Source organism: Eriocheir sinensis, chromosome 31, assembly GCF_024679095.1.
Source record: "Eriocheir sinensis breed Jianghai 21 chromosome 31, ASM2467909v1, whole genome shotgun sequence".
In the NCBI taxonomy this organism is placed as follows: Eukaryota; Metazoa; Arthropoda; class Malacostraca; order Decapoda; family Varunidae; genus Eriocheir; species Eriocheir sinensis.
Window position 1 is genome coordinate 8018741 of NC_066539.1, and position 22500 is coordinate 8041240.

At 40.9% G+C, this 22500-nt stretch overlaps 1 protein-coding gene across 14 annotated transcripts in view; it reads left to right on the forward strand.

Annotated features, from left to right (window-relative positions):
• The window catches only part of LOC127005851 (NGFI-A-binding protein homolog), a 193014-nt gene that overhangs the window by 33043 nt on the left and 137471 nt on the right, over positions 1-22500 (forward strand). For all 14 annotated transcript variants that reach the window (XM_050875129.1, XM_050875131.1, XM_050875133.1 and 11 more), the window contains exon 4: positions 12234-12263. In XM_050875129.1, the coding sequence (XP_050731086.1) occupies positions 12234-12263 (30 nt within the window). The remainder of the gene's footprint in view (positions 1-12233; positions 12264-22500) is intronic.

Sequence of the window (22500 nt, forward strand, 5' to 3'; positions counted from 1 at the left end):
CCTTTTCTCTTCTTTTCTTCTTATCTTTTCTTTTCCTCTTTTCTCTTCACTCTCCCTTTCTCTTATTTTCTTATTTTCTTTTTTTCTCTTTTCTTCTCTCCTCCTCTTTTCTTTTCACTCTCCCTCTCGCTTATTTTCTTCTTTTATTTTCCTTTTTTCTTTTGCCTCTCTTTTTCCTTTTATTTCTTCTCTAACCTCCAATTTATGTCTACCTTTCTTCCTCTTCTTTCTCTTCTTCTCTCCTCCCTTATTTTTTTTATTTGTTATCCTCTTTTTTCTCCTTTTCCTCCTCCTCCACTTTCTTTTCCTCTTCTCTTCACTATCCCTTCTCCTCTCATTCCTTTCCTTATCTGTTTTCCTCCTCCTCCTCCTCCTCCTCCTCCTCCTCCTATCTCTTCTCTCTTCTCTCCCTCCTCCTTTTCTTCTTTCACAATTTCCTCACTCATCTCTTCTCTTTTTCCTCTTCCTTGTATTTCTCCTCCCTTCGCATCCCTTCCTCCTCTTCCTCCTCCTCCTCCTCCTTCTCCTCCTCCCAGCGATCATCCTTCCTCCACTTCCCCTCTTCTCCTCTCCCTCTTCCCTCCCTTCCTCCCTCCCTTCCGCCCTTCTCCTCCATATCTCTTATAGCTTTGAGTTTTGTTTCTCTCCCTCTTACTCTCCCTTTCCTCCTTACCCTCCCTCCCTCACCCTCTCTCTCTCCCTTTCTCTCTCTCCCCTCTCCAGTATCTTTTTTTCTCTCCTTCCCCTCTTAGCAACTGCATTTCTCCCATACAAGTCTCTCTCCCTCTCTCTCTTCCCTTCCCTTCTCTGCCCTTCCCCTCTTCTTTCTTTCTTTCTATCTTCCCCTTTTTTTCTTTCTCCTAATTTAGCCTATCCACCTCTTCCTCTTCTCCATTGTTCTCTCCTCTGGCAGAGTAGAAAAGTGGAGAAGTGGAATAAAGAGGTTTGAAGGAAGGAAGGGAGGAAAGGGAGAGAGGGAGGGAGGAGGGACTTTTTTCCTTTCCTTTCCCTCCTCCTCCTCCTCCTCCTCCTCTTCCTCTGCAATGGAGTTTAAGTTTATTGATTTTCAAGTCGCATTGATTGTTTCCTTAGTTTCTTTCCGAAGTTTTTTTTCTCCTTTCCTCTCTCACTCGCTCTCTCTCTCTCTCTCTCTCTGGCTCCTCTTCCTCTTCTTCTTCTTCCTGAACTTCATTCTTATCATTATCATTTTCCCATTTTCATACTCCTGTTTTTTTTTTCTTTATCTCTCTCTCTTCCTATAACTCCTTCTCTTTCTCCTCCTCCTCCTCCTCCTCCTCTTCATTCTTCTCTTCATATTCATACTCCTGTTCTTTTTCCTTTTCCACAACTGACACTTCTCCTCCTCCTCCTCCTCCTCCTCCTCCTCCTCCTCCTCCTCCTCCTCCTCCTTCCGGCGCCGCTATAGAGGCGAGGGTCAGTAAGCATCAACCGCTCTTCCTACTTTTTCAACCTTCTTTTTCTCCTTTTTTTCCCTCTCGTGTTTTCTTCTGTTGTCTTCAAGAGGAACGTTAGAGGAGGAGGAGGAGGAGGAGGAAGAGGAGGAGGAGGAGGGGAGAACGGGGGGAAGGGTGATTGGGATAAGTTGAAGGAATTGAAAAAGAACTGCAGAAGGAGGAGGAGGAGGAGGAGGAAGAAGAAGAAGAAGAGGAGGCAGGGAGGAAGATGAAGAGGAAAAGGACGACATGAAGTGAAGGAGATGGAGATGGAGGAGAAAGACAAGAAGAAAAAAGAGGAGGAGAAGAAGGAGGAGCAAGAGGAAGAGGAGGACGAAGGGGTAAATTAAGACAAAGATAAAAAGAACCACAGGAGAAGAAGTAGAAGGAAAAAGATGAAGAAGAGGAGAAGGAAGAGAAGGAGGAGGAGAAGGAGGAAGAGGAGGAGAAGGAAGAGGAGATGAGCCGAAATATTCTCCTTTTGTGCATTAAACTTTTGAGAAACCGCCTTTTTTTTGTTTTTCTTTTCCTGTTTGTTTGTTTGTTTGTTTGTTTTGGGGTCAGTAAGTCTGCATCTTCTCTTCTTTTTTTTTTCTTCGTCTTTAACTTTTACATCTTTGCTCATAATTTTTTGGTCTTCTTGTTTTTGTAATTTTTGTGTTTTGTTGTTGTTTTCCTGTTTCTGGCTTTCTTTTTTATCCTTTCTGCTGTTGCTTTTTATAATGTTGTTGTTGTAGCTGTAGTGTTGATGGTAGTGGTTGTATTTGTAGTAGTAGTAATAGTAGCAGTAGTAGTAGTAGTAGTAGTAGTAACAGAAGCAACAACAACTAACTCTCAAACACACACACACACACACACACACACACACACGCACACACATTGAACTAACTATTCCTCTTCCCCCCTTCTCTCTCTTCCTCCTCTTCCTCTCTCCTCCTTCTCCTCCTCTTCCTCTTCCTACACTGCTTATTCTACCCTCATTCCTTACCCCTCCCCCATCTCCTCTTCCTTACCACCACCACCTCCTCCTCCTCCTCCTCCTCCTTCATCCCTTTTTCCCTCCATTTCTTCCCTCCGTACGCTGCTGCATGTTCTGTACACCTCTTCCCCTTTTTATCAGCCTTATTTTTGTTCCTCCGCTCCGCCGCCGCTTCGTACAAGGTCTCCGTCGGCCGCTGCAAACATGAGAGGGCGGCGGCGGCGGCGGCGGCGATTTCGTACACCGCCCGTTCAGTATAATTATAAGTTTGTGTACGTGAATTTTTCGTACGCAGAATGGAAGGAGTTAAGGAAGGCAAGGAAGGGAAGGGAAGGGAAGGGATGTGGAAGGAAGGGATTGCGATGGGAGGGGATGGAGTAGAGATGGAATGGAAGGGGAAAGGAAGGAAGTGACGTGGAAGGAAGGGGTTGGAGTGGGTTAGGATCGGAGGGATGGGAATGGAAGGGAATCAAAGGGAAGGGAAGGGAAGTGACGTGGAAGGAAGGGGTTGGAGTGGAATAGGATTGGATGAATGGGAATGGAAGGGGATGGAAGGGAAGGGAAGAGAAGGGACAAGAAAGGAAGGGTTCAGATGGAAAAGGATGAAGTGGAGATGGAGGAGAAGGGAAAGAATGGCGGGAAGGGAAGGGAAGGGAAGACCAGGCATGGATGTGGAAGGAGGGGGCTGTAATGGAAGGGGATGGAATGGAATAAAAGTGGATGGGAAGAGAAGAGAAGGGGTAGTGATGGATGGGTTGTGATGGTGACGAAGATTAAGGGGAGTAGAAAATTGAAGGAAGGAAGAATGAAGGAATAATGAAGCGACAATGGAGGAAGGAAGGAAGGAAGGAAGGAAGGAAGGAAGGGGGAAAAGGTAGATAATGAAGGGCAAGTAATGAGGAGGAAAGGAAGGGAAGAAAATGGAAAAGAGAGAGAGAGAGAGAGAGAGAGAGAGAGAGAGAGAGAGAGAGAGAGAGAGAGAGAGAGAGAGAGAGAGAGAGAGAGAGAGAGAGAGAGAGAGAGAGAGAGAGAGAGAGTGAAAGGAAGAGAGGGAGGGAAGGAGAGGAAAGAAGAGGAGAGAGGAGGAAAAAGATGAAGGGAGGGAGACTGGAAACCCCAAAGAGAGGGAAGGGACTCTAATTAGTGAGAGAGAGAGAGAGAGAGAGAGAGAGAGAGAGAGAGAGAGAGAGAGAGAGAGAGAGAGAGAGAGAGAGAGAGAGAGAGAGAGAGAGAGAGAGAGAGAGAGAGAGAGAGAGAGAGAGAGAATATAGTCTAAATGAAACTATTATATGTATCCGTTGAGAGAGAGAGAGAGAGAGAGAGAGAGAGAGAGAGAGAGAGAGAGAGAGAGAGAGAGAGAGAGAGAGAGAGAGAGTTTTATAATCAAGCAAATAAGGCAAAAGAAAAAAAGGAGGAAAAACACCAGAACATTCCTCCTCCTCCTCTTCCTCTTCCTCCTCCTCCTCCTCCTCCTCCTCCTCCTCCTAAATGCTTCCCTCCTTCCCTTCTTCCTTCCCTCCACAATGCAAAAACCTAGATGGATCACTCTCTGCCGTGTGACCTCCTCCTCCTCCTCTTCCTCCTCCTCCTCCTCCTCCTCCTTTTCCTCTTCCTCCTCCCATTTCCCTATTCACTTCCCTTACGATCACCTTCCCTCCTCTCCTCCTCCACCTATTCTTCCTCTTACTCCTTCCTTCATTCCTCCTCTGCTTTATTTTCCTCCCCTATTCCTATATTCTCCTTCTCTTATCTTTTCTTTCTCCTTTCCTCTCTTCTTCCTTTCCTTCCCTCTTCATTTCGTTCCATCTTATTTTCCTTCCCCTTACTCTCCCTCTCTCCCTTCCTCTTTCTCTCTTTTTTTGTGCTTTCTTTCCTTCTCTTTCTTCTCTCTCTCTCTCTCTCTCCTACGCGTGCCAAACTAACTAATTAAATACGGCGAAAATTGATAAAAAAAATAAACGATGATATGAAGCCTCTCTCTCTCTCTCTCTCTCTCTCTCTCTCATTTATCACATTTTGCGCGCGTTTCCCTTTTTTCATTCCTTTTTCTCTCCCCTTTCCTTCATTTCCTTCCTTCCTTCCTTCATTTATTCATTATTCCTTCCTTCATTAATTTTCGAAGCCGTCATTAATTCATTTTATTCCTCTCTAATAATTTCGCGTCACGGACATAAATTTTCGAACCCAAAGAATAATGAAGATAGTATTTTTTTATTTAATGTTCTTTTACGTTATTTAATGTGTCTAGACGTGTGTGTGTGTGTGTGTGTGTGTTCTTACGATAGAGAAAGAAGCGAGGATGAAATATTAGAGAAAGTAAAGAATAGAAGAAAAATAAAAGCGAGGAAGAAAAGGAAAGAAAGAACGAAAGAAAGAAAGAAAGAAAAAAAGAGAGAGAGAAAGAATGAAGTTATGAACGGAACAAAGAAAGAATAGAAGGAAAGAAAGAAATAGATAAAGAAGAAGGAAAAGAAAGAAAGAAAGAAAAAAGATAAAAAATAGCGGAAGAGGAACTGGTAACACTGACTTCGGGGAATTAGAAGAGAGAAAAAGAAAAAGAAAACGAGGCAAAGAAAACGGAGAACTACGAACACAGGAAGGAGGAAGAGGAAGAAAGAATGAAGAAGAAAAAAAAAAGATAATCACGAAAAACAAAAACAAAAAACAAAAACAATAAAGAAAGCACAAAAATCCACAACCACTCTCTTCCTCTTTACTTCCTGTTCTCCTCTTCCTCTTCCTTCCTTCCTCTTCCTCCTTCTCATTCTTCTTACTCCCAGACTGTCTTCTTGCCATCCCAGCCCAGAGAGAGAGAGAGAGAGAGAGAGAGAGAGAGAGAGAGAGAGAGAGAGAGAGAGAGAGAGAGAGAGACGCCCCTTCGAATTTATTGTTACATCTCCGTTCTTGATTGCTAAGCTTCATCAATTCTCTTTACGAGGCTGCCGGATTTTTGTGCAAGGAAAGTCGTGTAGTCGTGTACCAAGAAGGGAAGGAGGAGGAGGAGGAGGAGGAGGAGGGAGGGTGCAAGAAGAATGGAAGGAGGGAGTTGGATAAGGAAGGAAGGAGGGAAGGAAAGGGGGTGTCGGGAGTGGATGGAGGATAGGGTAGGATAAGAGATGAAAGGGGAGGAGGAGAGAAGGAAAGACGGAAGGAGGGAGAAGAATGGAAGGAGAGAGTAGGATAAGGAAGGAAAGAGGGATGGGTAGAGAATTAATGGAGGATAGGGTTGGATAAGAAAGGGTAGGGGAGGAGGAGAGAAGGAAAGACGGAAGGAGGAAGGAGGAAGAGGGAGATAAATGGAAGGATGATGGGAAGCAGAGAGGGAGGAAGGGAGAGAGAAGAGTCGGGAAGGAAGAAGGGAGTATGGGAGAAGAATTGAAGGAGGATAAGGGAAGGAGAGAAAACGGGAATTAAGGGAAGAATATGGAAGAAAGGAAGGGAATAGGTGTAGAATAAATGATAAATGAAAAACAGAGGAAAGGAAAGGATGAAGAAGAAAGGAGAATCGAAGAAGACATTATTACTGAGAAAGAAAAAGGGAAGATAAAGCGAAAGGGAGGGAAAAAAAACATGAAAGAATGAAGAGGAATGAAGGAAAGAGGGAGAGCGGAAAAAGAGGAAAGGAAATGAGGCAGTAAAACATAGGAAGGAAAGGGGAGGTTGAAAAGAAAGAAGAAAGAAAAAGAAAAAGAAATCGGATGAAGAGGGGCCATAGAAGAAAAGAATGAAGGGAAAAGAGAAACAGAGGAAATGAAAGGAAACAGGAGAGAACTATGAAAATGGAAGAAGGGAAAAACGAGAAGAAAGGGAGGGAGAGAATAAAAGAGAAAAGAACGGAGGAAGAAAAGAGAGGAGGAAAGGCAAGACGATAAGGAAAATAAAAAAAGAAGGAAAAGAAGGAAGATTGGAAAAATAGAAAGAAGAAGAGAAAAGGAATAAAGAAGAGGGGGAAGGGAGAGAAAGAGAAGGAGAGATACACGTTATGGAGATGATACAACGGGAGAAGGAGGCAATTGGGAGGAGGGAGAATGAAGGAGGGGAGAGAGGAAAGAGGGGAGGAAGAGAAGGAGGGATTCAGGTTATGGGGAGGGATTAAGGGAGGGAAGGGAGAAAGGGAGATGAAATGGGAGGGAGAGGGATTTTTATAAGTACCCCCTGCATTGAGAGAGAGAGAGAGAGAGAGAGAGAGAGAGAGAGAGAGAGAGAGAGAGAGAGAGAGAGAGAGACAGAGAAAAACACACACACACACACACACACACACACACACACACACACACACACACACACACACACACACACACACACAAAAACAGACAGACACAGACAGACAGACAGCCAACCCGAAATCTTATCAGGGTATATGGGGAGAGGGCAAGAAAGGATGATTCATGGAGAGAGAATAAAAGCGAAGAAGAAAATGATGAAGCGTTTAAGAGAAAAAGAAGAGGAAGAGGGGAAGATGAAAGAAAGTGAAAAATGAACGGAGAGCGAGAGGGAAAAATAGGTTACAGTTCAAGGAGGAGGAAGAGGAGGAGGAGGAGGAAGAGAAAAAGAAGAAGTAAAAGGAGGAGGAGAAGTAGGAAGGGAAGATAGCGATGTAGAGAAAAAGAAAGTTAAGAAAGAATAGAGAAATGAAGAAGAGATGGGCTGAGAGATTATACTGAGAGAGAGAGAGAGAGAGAGAGAGAGAGAGAGAGAGAGAGAGAGAGAGAGAGAGAGAGAGAGAGAGAGAGAGATGAAATATGATAGAAACTTGTTTAAAAAAAGATACAGCAAGACATTTTCAGTCATAGGAAGGAAGAATGCAATGAAAATATAATGAAAACTAAGACTTTAAAACACTAAATATTATCATTATTATTATTATTATTATTATTATTATTATTATTATTATTATTATTATTATTATTATTATTATTATTATTTTATTTTCGTTATTATTAATGTACGCTTTATTCTCTCAACCTTCTGATAATTATTTCTCGTCTACTTAAATTCTCGTGTGTGTGTGTGTGTGTGTGTGTGTGTGTGTGTGTGTGTGTGTGAATATTATGCTTCGTGTTTTCCGCCAGCGTGACATAATAATCGCTGGAGGAAGAGGAGGAGGAGGAGGAGGAGGAGGAGGAGGAGGAGAGGAGGAGGAGGACAGTCAAGAAATCGAGAAAGCAGAGAAGGAAAAAAAATCATTAAATCAAGAGGTGACGAAGAGGAAAAAGGGAAAAAAATGAGACTAGGAGAAGGAAGAGCAGGAGGTGGAGAAGGAGATGAAGGAGGAGATGAAGGAGGAGCAGGAGGAGAAGTAAGAGGAGGAGGAGGAGACAGTACTGGAGTAAAAATAAAACTCATATCTTTGTCTCATGCGAGGCCGCGACACGCATTGTGACCTCCAGGCGAGGGAGGAGGAGGAGGAGGAGGAGGAGGAGAAGGAGGAGGAGGAGGAAGGTGGGAAACTACATGAAGAAGGAAAAGAAGGACTCCGGACAAGAAATGCAAAAAGATGTGGAAGAAGAATGAGGAGATGGAGGAAGAAGAAGAAGAAGACGAAGAAAGAAAGGAAACAAGAAAAATAAACAAAAACAATAATGATGATGATGATAAGAAAGAACAAGAACCGGAAGAACAATAAGAGAGAGAGAGACATGACTTAGAGAGAGAGAGAGAGAGAGAGAGAGAGAGAGAGAGAGAGAGAGAGAGAGAGAGAGAGAGAGAGAGAGAGAGAGAGAGAGAGAGAGAGAGAGAGAGAGAGAGAGAGAGATTTTTCATGGTAGAGGAAATATAATAAGTGGTTGGAGAAAAGACGAAGAGAATGGGAAGAGAAAAAGTGCTCAAGTGAATTATGAACCCGGAAAGTCTACTCCCATCTTCTTCTTCTTCTTCTTCTTCTTCTTCTTCTTTTTCTTTTCTTCTTCTTCTTCTGCTTCTTTTTCTTCATCATCATCATTAACATTGTCTTCTTCTTTTCTTCTTTTTCCTCTTTATCCTTTTCTTTTCCTTCTTCTTCGTCTTCTTCTTCAGTTCTTCCCCTTCTACTTCATTTCCTCAGCGTTTTTTTCCACTTTTTTATACTTTAACTCTTCTTTTTCTTTCTTTTGTTCATCATAATCATATCCTCTATCTCTCCTCCACCTCCTCCTCCTACTGCTCCTCCTCCTCCTCCTCCTCCTCTTTCTTCTTCACATACAATCTTCACTCCACTGACTTGAAGTATTTTTGTTTTAATATTCTCGGTCTTATTTTTTTTTTGTGTTTTGTTTCCTTCTTTCTTCTTCTTCCGCAGAAAAATACACCACATATTGTTTTGTTTAAATGTTTATGTTCTTGTTACTTCCTTGAGGCGCAGAGAGAGAAAGAGAAACACACACACACACACACACACACACACACACACACACACACACACAGAGAGAGTACACTAAAAACAAAAACAAAAAAAGAAAAAAAAACGTATAACCACCGCAGACACTGAATGGAATAGTCTATGCCACAACGGTAAAAAAAAGAAAGAAAACGGATGCAAAGAAAGAAAACGGGAAAGAGAACGAGCTTTGTGGTGACATCATTTATGGAAGTCGTGTGGCTATTGTCAACAACTGGACAACCTGACTTTTTTTTCCCTTTTTTTCCCCTTTCTCTTCTTTTTTTCCCTCCCTCGGTATGTTCATTATGATTTATATTAAGGGTGTGGGAGGGGGGGGGGGGGTCATTTTTTCCCTCCCTTTTTTTTTCTTTCTGGCTTTTTTTCCTCCATTCTCTGTCTCTCTCCCTTTCTTTCTTTCCCTCTTTCGTGTATATGTGACGTGGATTTTACAGCTATTGTTCTATTGTCGAGTTTTTTTTTTTCCTCCCTCGCTTTTTTTTTTTTCCTCCATCTCTACTCTCACTGCTGCTGTTACTGCCCTCCCCTCCTCCCTCCTCCTTTCTTCTTCTCTCTCTCTCTCTCTCCCCAGCTGGCCAGAAATCATAGCACATATACGAGAGAGAGAGAGAGAGAGAGAGAGAGAGAGAGAGAGAGAGAGAGAGAGAGAGAGAGAGAGAGAGAGAGAGAGAGAGAGAGAGAGAGAGAGAGAGAGAGAGAGAGAGAGAGAGATGGGGGGTAGGCAAGGGACGGGGTCATTCTTCCTCTCATATTTCAAAATATATCGCGTGAAACAAACATAATTTTCGGCCAGAAATGACCTCGTATCCATATTTATTGTGTGTGTGTGTGTGTGTGTGTGTGTGTGTGTGTGTGTGTGTGTGTGTGTCAGTATGCCTTTACCTTATACGGCAAAAACTGAAAAAGCAGAAAATAAAGTACAAAAAAATAGCCTTAGTTAGGAAATTTACCTTGAGGAGGAGGAGGAGGGGGAGAACATATGATTAATGGAACATGTAGGTAGGTAGGTAGGTACTCACATATGTATATCCGTAGTAGGAAACAGGAATAGCAGTTGATTTGGGTTACATAAACAGGAGTTGGCAATAAAACAAGCAGTGTCTTCTTTTACATTGGTGAAGAAAACACAGATTTTGTTGTTGTTGTTTTACCGCTACAGGGAGAATGTATGAGCAGCAGACTTAAATAAACAAGAGTAGGTAGAGAATCAGGTTTTTGGGTAAGATAGACAGCTCGGCAAGTATGTAGGTAACTATGCAGGTAGGTAGATTGTCTCTCATAATGCTTTCTAACTTATAGACTGCCGGACCAAAAGACAAAAAGTATAAGCTGTTTTTACCACTGCAAACAAAACGAGAGAAAGAGAGAGAGAGAGAAAGAAAAAAGAACAACTGGTATGCAGCTCTGAAAAATTGATACAAACACACACAACAGTCACCGAATAAACAAGTAGAAAAAATGAATCATAGGAAGTCAATGGATATCAATGCGAATAATAACTTCAATACGCGCTGCCAAAAAGGGGGAAAAAAGTGTCAAAATAGAGAAAAAAAGGAACAACATAAAGGGAAGGTGAAGAGTGTAAAGAAGAGGCAAACAGGTGTGAGAGAGAGAAAGAGAGAGAGAGAGAAAAGTGTGCAAAAGAGAGAGGCGACGGGTGAAAAATGAAAGAAGTGAACGTAAAAGATAGGAAAGAAATGAAAGAAGAAAAATATTAAAGAATGAAAGAAAGAAAGAAATTAAAGAAGAAAAATAGGAAAGAAAGATAGGAAAGAAATGAAAGAAGTGAACGTAAAAGATAGAAAAAAAGAAAAAGAAAATGAATAGGAAAGGCGAAAACGAGGAACGACAGGCGTAAAAAAATGGAAATAAATGTAGAAGATAGAAAAAGGTAAAAGAGTAGAAGGCGAAAAGAGAAAGAAAACCTGCGCAAGAGAATTAAAAGTGCAAAACGAGAGTAAATAGATGCATGAGAGAATTAAGAAGCTGCAAAAGGGAGATAAAAGGAGCGCAAAAGAGAGAAGAGGTGTGCAAAGGAGTTAAAAGGGTACATATTGCTATAGAGATTTGACCCCGTCCATTTTCACCAATACATTTTTATTTATTTATCCGTTTCTGGTTATTCTGCATTTCCCGTATATCCTCATTCACTTCAAAGTTAATATGTAAATCTCCTTTATTCTCTCTCCAAGTCATTCATATTGTTCTAGTTAACCAGGTATTTTATTAAGACTAGGTAGCCGTGTGAATATGGAAGGAACCTCAAAAAACATTACTAATAACATATCGAGTTCTCAGAAGCTGTCATGTATCGGTCGATTGTCTGATTGGTCTTTCCTATTACCCTCATTATCCTGTGTATCCTTGTGTATCCTTGAATGCACGAGGAAAGAAGGAAGGAAGGAAGCATGGGAGGAGAAGGAGGAGGAGGAGATTTGAATGCGTGGATGGAGAGAGAGAGAGAGAGAAGGGGGAAAACAAGTGAAAAAGTTAGGAGGTGAAAGAAAGGAGAGTTTTAAGCGGAAGAGCATAAAAAATAATACAAGTTAAAGATCCATTGATGTGTGTGAGAGAGAGAGAGAGAGAGAGAGAGAGAGAGAGAGAGAGAGAGAGAGAGAGAGAGAGAGAACGGGTGAAAAATGAGAGAAATGAACGTAAAAAATAGGAAAGAAATGAAAGAAGAAAAATAGGAAAGAAAAAAAGAAATGAAAGGAGAGAGAGAGAGAGAGAGAGAGAGAGAGAGAGAGAGAGAGAGAGAGAGAGAGAGAGAGAGAGAGAGAGAGAGTGCAAAGGAGTGGGGATATGTAAAGAAAGGATAAAATATGTGTGTATAAATAAGTAAGGAAGCGAAGAAGAAACGAAAGAGAGAAGGAGAGTAAAACGAAGCAAAAGAAATACAAGCTTAAAACCCATTGATGTGTGAAAGTGCTTTAGAATGCGCGTGAAAAGGGGAAAAGAAATGAGAACGAATATGTCACCCCGCAAGAGAGAGAGAGAGAGAGAGAGAGAGAGAGAGAGAGAGAGAGAGAGAGAGAGAGAGAGAGAGAGAGAGAGAGAGAGAGAGAGAGAGAGAGAAAGAAAGCAACCATGAGCGAGGGAAAGAAAGAAAGAAAAACGAAAGGACGAAATAAAGAAAGAAACCGAGAGAAAGAGAGGAAAAAAGAAAGAAAAAATGAGAAATATCGATAGATCGATAAATAGGTAGAAAGGTAGATATATTGATAGATAGATAAACAGATAGAAAAAGAGAGAGAGAGAGAGAGAGAGAGAGAGAGAGAGAGAGAGAGAGAGAGAGAGAGAGAGAGAGAGAGACAGAGAAAGGTATATAGTGACCCAGGTATCCCCCATTGGTGTATCATTGATGTGTCTCGCGTGGGCTCCGCTGTTCCGTCACGTTCCTTACGCGCTGTTTTTATCTCCACAGTCCCCCCCGCGCGCGTGGACCAGGCTACAGGTGGGCGGCGTCCATTGCTTTACCTGCCTGACTGAGGGTGGCTGATTGTGGGGGTTGTATGATACTCTGACTAAGGGGATGACTGGGAAACATTAACCATGAAACTGACTGACTATAAAGGGCTGACTGGGAAACATTAACCAAGAAACTGACTGACTATAAAGGGCTGACTGGGAAACGTTAACCATGAAACTGACTGACTATAAAGGGCTGACTGGGAAACGTTAACCATGAAACTGACTAACTATTATTGACTGACTGGGGTGCTGGCCATCTAAAGAATTGGCTGGTGTACTTACTGACTAAGGGATGTACTGGTTAACTGACTTAGAGACTGACTGAGGAGCTGATTGAGTAAGGGACTGACTGAGATATTGATTGATTGACGAACTGACCGGTTAAGGAATTGACTAGTTGACTGACTGAATTAATAAGAAATTGACAGATACTGATTAACTGATGAAGTGACTGTCTAATACGTTCACTGAGGGGTTGACTGACTAGGAGTGACAGAGATTTTGATTGCCTAACGAACTGACTGACTGATTATGGAATTGACTGAGGGACTGACTTCGGCATGGACTTATTAAGAGATTGACTGAGGGACTAATTGACTGACGAACTGACTGATTGAGGGATAAACTGAATTATTGACTCGTTAAGGAATTGACTGATTGACTGATTGACTGACATAAGGCCTAACTGACTGAATGACTGACTAATTGAATGAGGGAATAACAAATTTTCTGATTGACTGGCTGACTAATTGACTGGTTGGTTGAAGAATTTCGTGAAAGATTTTATGACTGATCAATTGTCTGAGGAGAGAGAGAGAGAGAGAGAGAGAGAGAGAGAGAGAGAGAGAGAGAGAGAGAGAGAGAGAGAATAATTCATCGTATTCTCGTCTTCAAAATGACTTAGTCTTGTCTTAACTATTTTTCCTTCACATTATTTTCCTTGATATTTTTCCCCAATTCTTTTTTTTTTTTGGTTTTATCTTTTACATTTTAAGTTTTCATTCCCTTTTCAAATATTTACATAATACACCGTCAAAATGTTTACACACACACACACACACACACACACACACACACACACACACACACACACACACACACACACACACACACACACGAAATGTTCACCATGTATTTTTTTTTCTCTCCCTCCTTTCTTTTCCTTTTTTTTCTTTCAGTCTTTCTTTCATTTCCTTGTATGTGTTTCTTGGTCTTGGAAGAAAAAGACAGCGATATATTTTCTTTCTCTCTTTCTTTCTCTCTCTTTCTCTCCCTCCCTTCCTCACAAACACATGCCGAGGAAAAAATAGAGAATATAAAGATTGTAAAAGTCAGAGCCACTTCAAAAGCCACGATAGCCTTAGAGAGAGAGAGAGAGTCTTGTTTAACCACTCAATTTAGTCCTCCCGGTTGAGTGGTCATGCGGTCTCTCTCTCTCTCGTCTCATTTGTTTCTCCAGACAGAAGAAACTTGGCTCTCTCTCTCTCTCTCTTCCCCCAGTCAAAACAAAAATACAATTAACAAAATACATTAAACATACTCGGAAATTATTCTTGAAAAACGTCTTTGAGCTATCTCACATTAAAGATAGAGTTGGTGGAGAAAGAAAGAAAGAGCCGGAAAGAACTGAAATAAAGATAGAGCGCAATAAAGAAAATGGGAAAGCAAAGAAAGAGAGAAAAAAAGAGAGAGGAGGAGGAGGAGGAGGGGGAAGACTGCTTGAATAAAACACTGAAGAAGATTAGGAAATAAGAAGAGAGAGAGAGAGAGAGAGAGAGAGAGAGAGAGAGAGAGAGAGAGAGAGAGAGAGAGAAGTGCCGAGTTAAAGAAAGATATTTTGAAGAATAAAAAAAAAACATTGTAATTTATTTTCTCTAGTATATTTCGCCATTTGATGTGTGTGTGTGTGTGTGTGTGTGTCGCGCTCGTAAAGAGAAAATGTAAAGAGAAATGAGGGAATAAAATAAGGAAAGGGAGAAAGAAAGATAGAAAGAAAAGGGAAAGAAATAAAGTAAAGAATGAGAAGAGAGAAAAGAGAAAAAGAAAGAATGAGAGAAAGAGAGAAAGATAGTTAAATAGAAAGAAAGAGAAATAAGAAAAGAAAGACAAGGGTGAAATGAGAGTGAAGTGAAAAAAAAAGAATGAATGCCACAGAGAAAGAAAGATAGTAATGAAAGAGAAAAAAAGATAAGAGGGAAAATTGAATGATGGAAAAAGGAAGGAAAGAATGAGAAAAAAGAAGGAAAAATGAATGGGTTTAAAGAAAAAAAAGATGAATGAGAAAGAAAGAAAGAAAGAAAACGACAGCAGAATATATTCCAATTTGCTTTGATAAACTTGATGGAAAGTTCTTTTAAAAATTTTCTTACTTTCTTTTCCTGGTTTTCATGTTTCTCTCTCTCTCTCTCTCTCTCTTGCTCTCGCTCTCGTTTGCTGTTATTTCCTCTCTTTCTCTTTTTTCCTTATTTTCTTTCTTTCTTTCCTTCCAGTTAATCGTCGTTTTATGCAAGTTTCCTGGAAGTTGAGTTTCTTTTGTGCCTTTCTTTCCAAGTTTCTTTTTTTTCCCTCTTTCTTTCCTTCCCTTCTTCTTCTTCTTCCTCTCTTCTCATTTTTATTTTCTTTGACCGTCTTTGTGAAGTATTGTTTTTCATTTCTCGTGCAATTTTCTTTTTTGTTTCTCCTCCTCCTCTTCCTCTTCTTCCTTCTCCCGCCTCCTCCTCCTCCTCCTCCTCCTCATTCTTTTTCTTGTGATTTATTCAACTTGTTTTCTTTGTTTTTTGTTATCTCTTTCTCCTTGATTCTTATTGTATTCTTGTTTCTGTTTCTTTCTTGTTTTGTTGTTGTTTTGAGCTAAATATCTGAGTTATATAAGATTTATCGTATTTTCTTTCCTTCCTCTTTTATTCTTTTTTTTGTTCTCTTTTCTCATCATCATCATTTTCTCCTTCTTCCACCGTCTTTCTTTTCTTCCTGTAATTCTTCGTCATCTTTTTCTTCTATCTCTTTTTCGTCTTCTTTTTCTTCTGTTTCTTCTTCTTCGTCTTCTTCTTTATCTTTTATTTCTTCTTTTTTCTTCATCCTCTTCTATTTCTTCTTCTTCATCTTCTTCTTCTTAATTCTCTTCTTCCAATCTTTCCTCTTTCTCTCTCCTCCATCTTTCTCTCCGTCTCCTTTGCTCTCGCCTGGTTTCTCCTCTCCCTCCTCCTCCTCCTCCTCCTCTCCAACCCTCTCCCTCCCTCCTCTTTTTCTTCACTCCCTCCCTCCTTCTCTCCCTCCTCCTCTTTTTCCCTCCTCTCGCCCAATTTTTCTTCCATTCTTTCCTCCAGACTTCTTTCTTCTCCATTCTTGTTCACAGTTTTATATTTGAGGTTTTTAAAGTTAAGGAATTCCTAGAACCGCTCTCTCTCTCTCTCTCTCTCTCTCTCTCTCTCTCTCTCTCTCTCTCTCTCTCTCTCTCTCTCTCTCTCTCTCTCTCTCTCTCTCTCTCTCTCTCTCAGACGATGTAATTGTTCTTTATTCAACTTCTTCCTCACACCTTTTTCCCATTGCTCCTCTTCCTCTTCCTCTTCCTCTTCCTCCTCCTCCTCTCTGACGTCACACTTTGCACTTCTTGCTCGTGTCACAAAAACTATACAATATCTCTCTCTCTCTCTCTCTCTCTCTCTCTCTCTCTCTCTCTCTCTCTCTCTCTCTCTCTCTCTCTCTCTCTCTCTCTCTCTCTCTCTCTCTCTCTCTCTCTCATTCATTTCATCCCTTTTTCCCTCCATTTTTCCTTGTCTTTTTCTCCTTTAAGGCATTTTGTATTTACTTAGTCCGTCCTCCTCCTCCTCCTCCTCCTCCTCCTCCTCCTCCTCCTCCTCCTCCAGTCCCTCCTCCTCCCCACATCTCTCTCTCTCCCTCCTTCCTCCAAGTCTTTTCTTTCTCCCATATATTAATCATGTTTTTTTTTCTTTTTCCCCTCTTTCGTCCTCCGTCTTTTTCTCTCCGCTTTCTCCATCCTTCTCCTTTTTACCTCCACTTCTCTCCATCTCTCTCTTCCATCGCGGTCCCCTTCTCCCTTCTTTTCCTCATCTCTCTCTCTCTCTCTCTCTCTCTCTCTCTCTCGTTTCTCGTCGCTTTTTTAATTTCTTTTATTTTCTTTTTACTTCCTTTTTTTGTTTTTGTTTTTTTATTTCTCTTCCCTGCTCCCCTCCTCCTCCTCCTCCTCCTCTTCCTCCTCTTCTTACCGTCTTACATCGGATTCCTATTCTCTTCTTCCTCCTCTTCCTCCTCCTTCTCTTCTTCTTCCTCTCCTCCTTCACTCAGTGACTCTCTGGTCATCCCATATCTCTCTCTCTCTCTCTCTCTCTCTCTCTCTCTCTCTCTCTCGGTCTGAATTCCTCTCTGTCTCCTCCCTCCTCTCCTCCTCCTCCCTCCCCTCCCCCCTCTCTGCTTACTGCTGTCACTGTTTTTGCAAGGAAGGTGTTTTTGCCGCCGCCATCTGCTGCTGCTGCTGCTGCTGTTTGCTTGTGACTTCGAATTTCTCGTCGCTGCCAATTGTTTTTGTGACCCCGTTGGAGGGAGTGAGATGCGCCGTCGTCTCTTTTTCCGTGTTTAGCGCCGCTGGAGGGGGCGGAGGTGGGGTGGGGTGGGGGGGGGGCGGAGGTGGGTTGTGTTGGAGGGGGAGTTAAGGTGGAGGTTATGATGGTGGGGGACATGGTTCAATGGGGGGGTGGGGGGTGGCGGAGGTGGGTTGTGTTGGAGGGGGAGTTAAGGTGGAGGTTATGATGGTTCAATGGGGTGTTGGGGTTGGGAAAGAGAAAGGAGTTGAAGGCAAAGATGACGATAATGATGATGATGATGATGATGGTGAAGAAAAAAGATAAATACAGAAATACAGGTGGTGTGGAAGGGTTGGGGTAGAGGTGGAAGTGGTGGTGATGGAAGGAGTGGTTCAGAGGTGGTTGTGGCGTGGAAGAGAAAAGAAGTGGAAGAAAGAAAGGCAAAGACAGTGAAGATGGTTATGATGAGGTAAAGGAAGAAATAAAGATAAAAATAAGAACTAGAGAAGGAATAAATAGAAATGAAAATGTGTAAGAGAAAAGAAGTGGAAGAAAGAAAAAATGATGGCAAAGATGATGATGATGATGATGATGGTTATGATGATGTAAAAGAAGAAAGGCAGATAAGAATAAGAAATTGAGAAGGAGTAAATAGAAGTAAAAATGTGTGTATGTGTGTGTGTGTGTGTGTGTGTGTGTGTGTGTGTGTGTGTGTACGCGCGCGCTCTCAGAATCTCTCTATATAACAATAATTACAATGTATATATTTTAAAAAACAAACAGAAGCTTACCCTTTCTAGACAAACTTACACAAAAAAAGAAACACAAAAAACAAAAATGAAACAAGACTCAAACGGAGATAACAAAAGAAATAAAAGGAAAAAAAGGAATAGAAAGAAAATATTAACACAACAAAGGGAAGAAAAGTAATCAACAAAAAGGGAGGAAGAGAAAAAATTAAGAATATTAAAGGAAGGAAGGAAGGAAAAATTAAGGGAGGGAGAAAAGGAGGAGGAGGAGGAGGAGGAGAAGAAAGGAGAGAGGGAGGAAGGAAGGAGCATAAAGGCTTTAAGAGAAATGAGAAAAATAGGAGAGAAAGAGGAAAAGACTGGAGGGAAAAAGTGGGAGGGAAAGAAGGCGGAGGAGAAAGAAAAGCGGGCAATTAACGGAGAGAGGAAGCGATGAAGGAAATAAAAGACTAGAGAGAGAGAGAGAGAGAACAGAGGGGAGATCTCTCTCTCTCTCTCTCTCTCTCTCTCTCTCTCTCTCTCTCTCTCTCTCTCTCTCTCTTACCTCGCATGTAGCTGTTTTAGTACCCACTAGAGAGAGAGAGAGAGAGAGAGAGAGAGAGAGAGAGAGAGAGATCATAAGTTGCCTGTTTTTGATTCACTTCACACACTACGGGGTCGAATTCTTAGCTATATTTACATCTCTCTCTCTCTCTCTCTCTCTCTCTCTCTCTCTCTCTCTCGGAAGCCGTTTCGTGCCCAAAAGTTTGTTTAGTTTCGTCTATGGCAAGTTTTTAGCTTTTTTTATTACTTTTTTCTTGTCTTTTTTTCTTGTTTTTGTTTTTTTCTTTCGAAGTTGATTACTCTCCACTTTGTTTCTGTAGTAGTAGTAGTAGTAGTAGTAGTATTAGTAGTAGAAGTAAAAGTAGTTATATTAATAGATGTAGTAGCATTTTCTTCCGTCTCTCTCCATTTCTTTTTTTTTCTCTCTCTTCCTCTCTTCGTTATTCTTCGTACCTACGTGTGTGTGTGTGTGTGTGTGTGTGTGTGTGTGTGTGTGTGTGTGTGTTTGGGGGGGAAGGGGAAGTGGAGTCTCATTACTGTCCTTTTTCCCATTTGTTTTCATCGTCTAATATTTTTCCCTTCTTTCCATCACTATTTCCCCTCCTTTCAGTACTTTTTCCCTCTTTTCAGTACTGCTTCCCTCCTAGTACTTTTTTCTTTTTCCATTACTTTTTTCCTCTATCCTGTACTTTTTTCCCTCCGTACAGTACTTTTTTTCATCGTAAGAGTACTTTTTATCCTCCCTCCAGTACTTTTTTCATCATAAGAGTACTTTTTTATCCTCCCTCCAGTACTTTTTTCCTCCTACTATCATTTCTCTCCTTCCAGTACTTTTTCATCGTAAGAGTACTTTTTTTACCCTCCCTCCAGTACTTTTTTTCATCGTAAGAGTACTTTTTTACCCTTCCTCCAGTACTTTTTTTCATCGTTAGAGTACTTTTTATCCTCCTCCAGTACTTTTTTCATCGTAAGAGTACTTTTTATCCTCCCTCCAGTACTTTTTCATCGTAAGAGTACTTTTTTTATCCTCCCTCCAGTACTTTTTTCATCGTAAGAGTACTTTTTTATCCTCCCTCCAGTACTTTTTTCATCGTAAGAGTACTTTTTTACCCTTCCTCCAGTACTTTTTTCATCGTAAGAGTACTTTTTTACCCTTCCTCCAGTACTTTTTTCATCGTAAGAGTACTTTTTTATCCTCCCTCCAGTACTTTTTTCATCGTAAGAGTACTTTTTTACCCTCCCTCCAGTACTTTTTAATAATAAGAGTACTTTTTTACCCTTCCTCCAGTACTTTTTTCATCATAAGAGTACTTTTTTACCCTTCCTCCAGTACTTTTTTCATCGTAAGGGTACTTTTTTACCCTTCCTCCAGTACTTTTTTTCTCCTACTATCATTTCTCTCCTTCCAGTACTTTTTTTCCTCCGCACAGTAATTTTTTTCATCATAAGAGTACTTTTTTCCCCTTCTTACTGTACTTTTTCCTTCTATTATTATTTTTCTCCTTCCAGTACTTTTTTCCCTCCTCTCAGTACTTTCCTCCTTTATAATAACTCCTCCATCAGTAGCCCTTTTTTTCCCTTCTCAGTTTCTTTCCTTCCTTCACATTACCTTCTTGTTAATTTTTTCCCTCTCCCTCTTTCCTTTTCTTTCCCTTTCGTCCTCTTTTATTCCTTGTCTCCTCTCCCCTTTGCCCTTATTTTCTTCCCCTCTCTATTAGTTTCCTCCCTCTCTACCTGTATCCGTATCGCAGTTTTTGACCTCTCTCCCTCTCTTTTATGATCTTTCTTTTTCTCCCTCTTTCTTTTTTTTCCTTCGTCTCATCCCCCACACTTATCCTCGATCTATTTATATATACTCTCTCTCTCTCTCTCTCTCTCTCTCTCTCTCTCTCTCTCTCTCTCTCTCTCTCTCTCTCTCTCTCTCTCTCTCTCTCTCTCTCTCTCTCTCTCTCTCAAAGGCAACGCACTCTTCTTTTTTTTCCCCCCCACAGAAGAAAAATATTAAGGAAAAAATCTTCGTGTGTATTTTTTCTCTCTCCGAACAAAGGATTAAATTAAGACGTCAATTTAACGCATTATTAATTTTATACGCCACTATTTTATTACTATTTTTATTGTTACTATTTTATCATATTCACGGATTTTTCCTTTCTGGATTAAAAATGTGGGTAGGTTGGGGGGAGGCGGTGTGTGTGTGTGTGTGTGTGTGTGTGTGTGTGTGTGTGTCCATCCTTCGTTTTCTTTCTTATATCACAAAAAAATATATAAAAAAATGTTCAGTTGGGTTTCCCCTTAAAATCGGGCTGTCGCGTTTTCTAGCTCAGGTGATCAACAGGTGTGAAAGAGAGAGAGAGAGAGAGAGAGAGAGAGAGAGAGAGAGAGAAATAAAAAAACATACCAAAAAAAAAAATTAACACACACGCAAGTAGATAGATAGATAGATAGATAGATAGATAGAGAGAGAGAGAGAGAGAGAGAGAGAGAGAGAGAGAGAGAGAGAGAGAGTGGGTAAAGACAAACAGAAAAAAAGTGAGCTATCTCTAAAATACTTGTAGATGTTTTCGTTGGTGAGAAAGGCGGCTATTATGTACTGGGCGAAAAAGTCTTTAATGGTAAGTTTTATATTCTACGTGTATTGGGGAGGGAGGGAGGAAGGAGGAGGAGGAGGGAGGAAGGGAGAGAAAGAAGAAGGGGGATTAATGTTGAGAAGAAAGGAAGAATGGAGGGAGGAAGAAGGAGGAGGAGGAGGAGGAGGTGAAGGCAATTGAAGAGAGAGAGAGAGAGTTGTTTGATTGCTCTCTCTCTCTCTCTCTAATCCTACCATAATCCCAAGCGATACAAAGTTATGAAGTTGCAGTTAATTATTCGTGAAACTTCAACAAAAAAAAAAATAATAATAATAATAATAATAATAATAATAATAATAATAATAATGATAATAATAATGATAATATAAATACCTTCATATACTTTCTCTTTCTCACCAAAATTCCTTCTTTTCTTATTTGCGTCTTTCTCTCCTCGTCTTATTCTTCCTTCTCCTCTTCCTTCTTTTTATTCTTTTTCCTCCTTCACTCCTCTTCCTCTTCCTCTTTCTCCTTCCTATTGCCTCACCACATTCCCTTTCTTTTCTTTCTCCTTCTTATCCCCCTCTTTTCCCTCTTACTTTTCGTCTCCTTCTTTCTTTCGCTTCCCTCCTCCTCCTCCTCCTCCTCGTCTCCAACGCCCCCGGGAGGAAAGAAAGCAAACACGCCGTGGAGGAAAGAATGGCCGGGGGAGGAAAATACTCGCCAGGGAAAAGAAGTGAGAGGGGAAAAATGTATCTTGTGAAATAATTCGTATGGAGATAATAAGCTAAGAAGGAAAATATTAATGTTTTTTCTGGGGGGGTGAGGAAGAAAATATTAATAAAATCGATGAGAAAGAAAAATGAAGAAAAAAAGAAGAAACTGAAGACGAGAAGGAAAAAAGAGTTGAAACGCGTAGATTATCGAGAGAGAGAGAGAGAGAGAGAGAGAAAGCAGAGGAAAAGTAAACAGGAAATGAGTAAATGGGGAAATAAAGGAAGGCAAGAAGGAAGAATAGAAGAAGGAAAAGGAGGAAAAGAAAAGGAAGAAAGAGGAAAGAGTTGCTTGAAGTCCCTCTCTCTTACTTCTCCTCCTCTTCCTCCTCTTCCTTCTCCTCCTCCTCTTCTTTCTCCATCTCCTCGTCCTCCGTTCCACCTCCTCTTTCTCCTTCACTACACTTCCTTTTCCTCAACCACCTTCTCCTCCTCCTCCTCCTCCTTCTTCTTCTTCTTCTCCTTCTCTTCTCTCTCTTCCTCCTCTTCCATCTTCTTCTCGTCCTCGCCACCACACCTCTTTCTCCTTCCCCACACTCCTCCTCCTCCTCCTCCTCCTCCTCGTGCTGAATATCATGATAAATATAATACGCCTCTAAAACTTTCTTCGCCCAAAAGGTAAAAAAAAAAATAATAATAATAATAATGCCCGGCGAATTTTCACGGGCAGAATTTTCCTTCATTATTTATTAGGAAAGAAAATAACGTAATCTCGAGGCCGGGAATGGAGGAGAGAAAAAAAGATGGAGGAAAAGAAAGAAAAGAGGGAGAGGAAAAGTTAAGGAAAAAATACGTGTTATTAAAATGTCTGAGATAAATTTGTGTTTCTCTTACTTCGTTATTCTGATGATTTTTTTTTTTTTTTTTTTTTGAGAGAGAGAGAGAGAGAGAGAGAGAGAGAGAGACTTATTTTGATTATTTGATTCCTAATACTTTTTCTGCTTGCTTTAATATCTATCAGTGCTTCTCTAACGCCCCGCTGTCTATCTGTTTCTCTATCTATCTAATTATCACCCTATCTATTTCTCTATCTCTTTATTTGTTTAC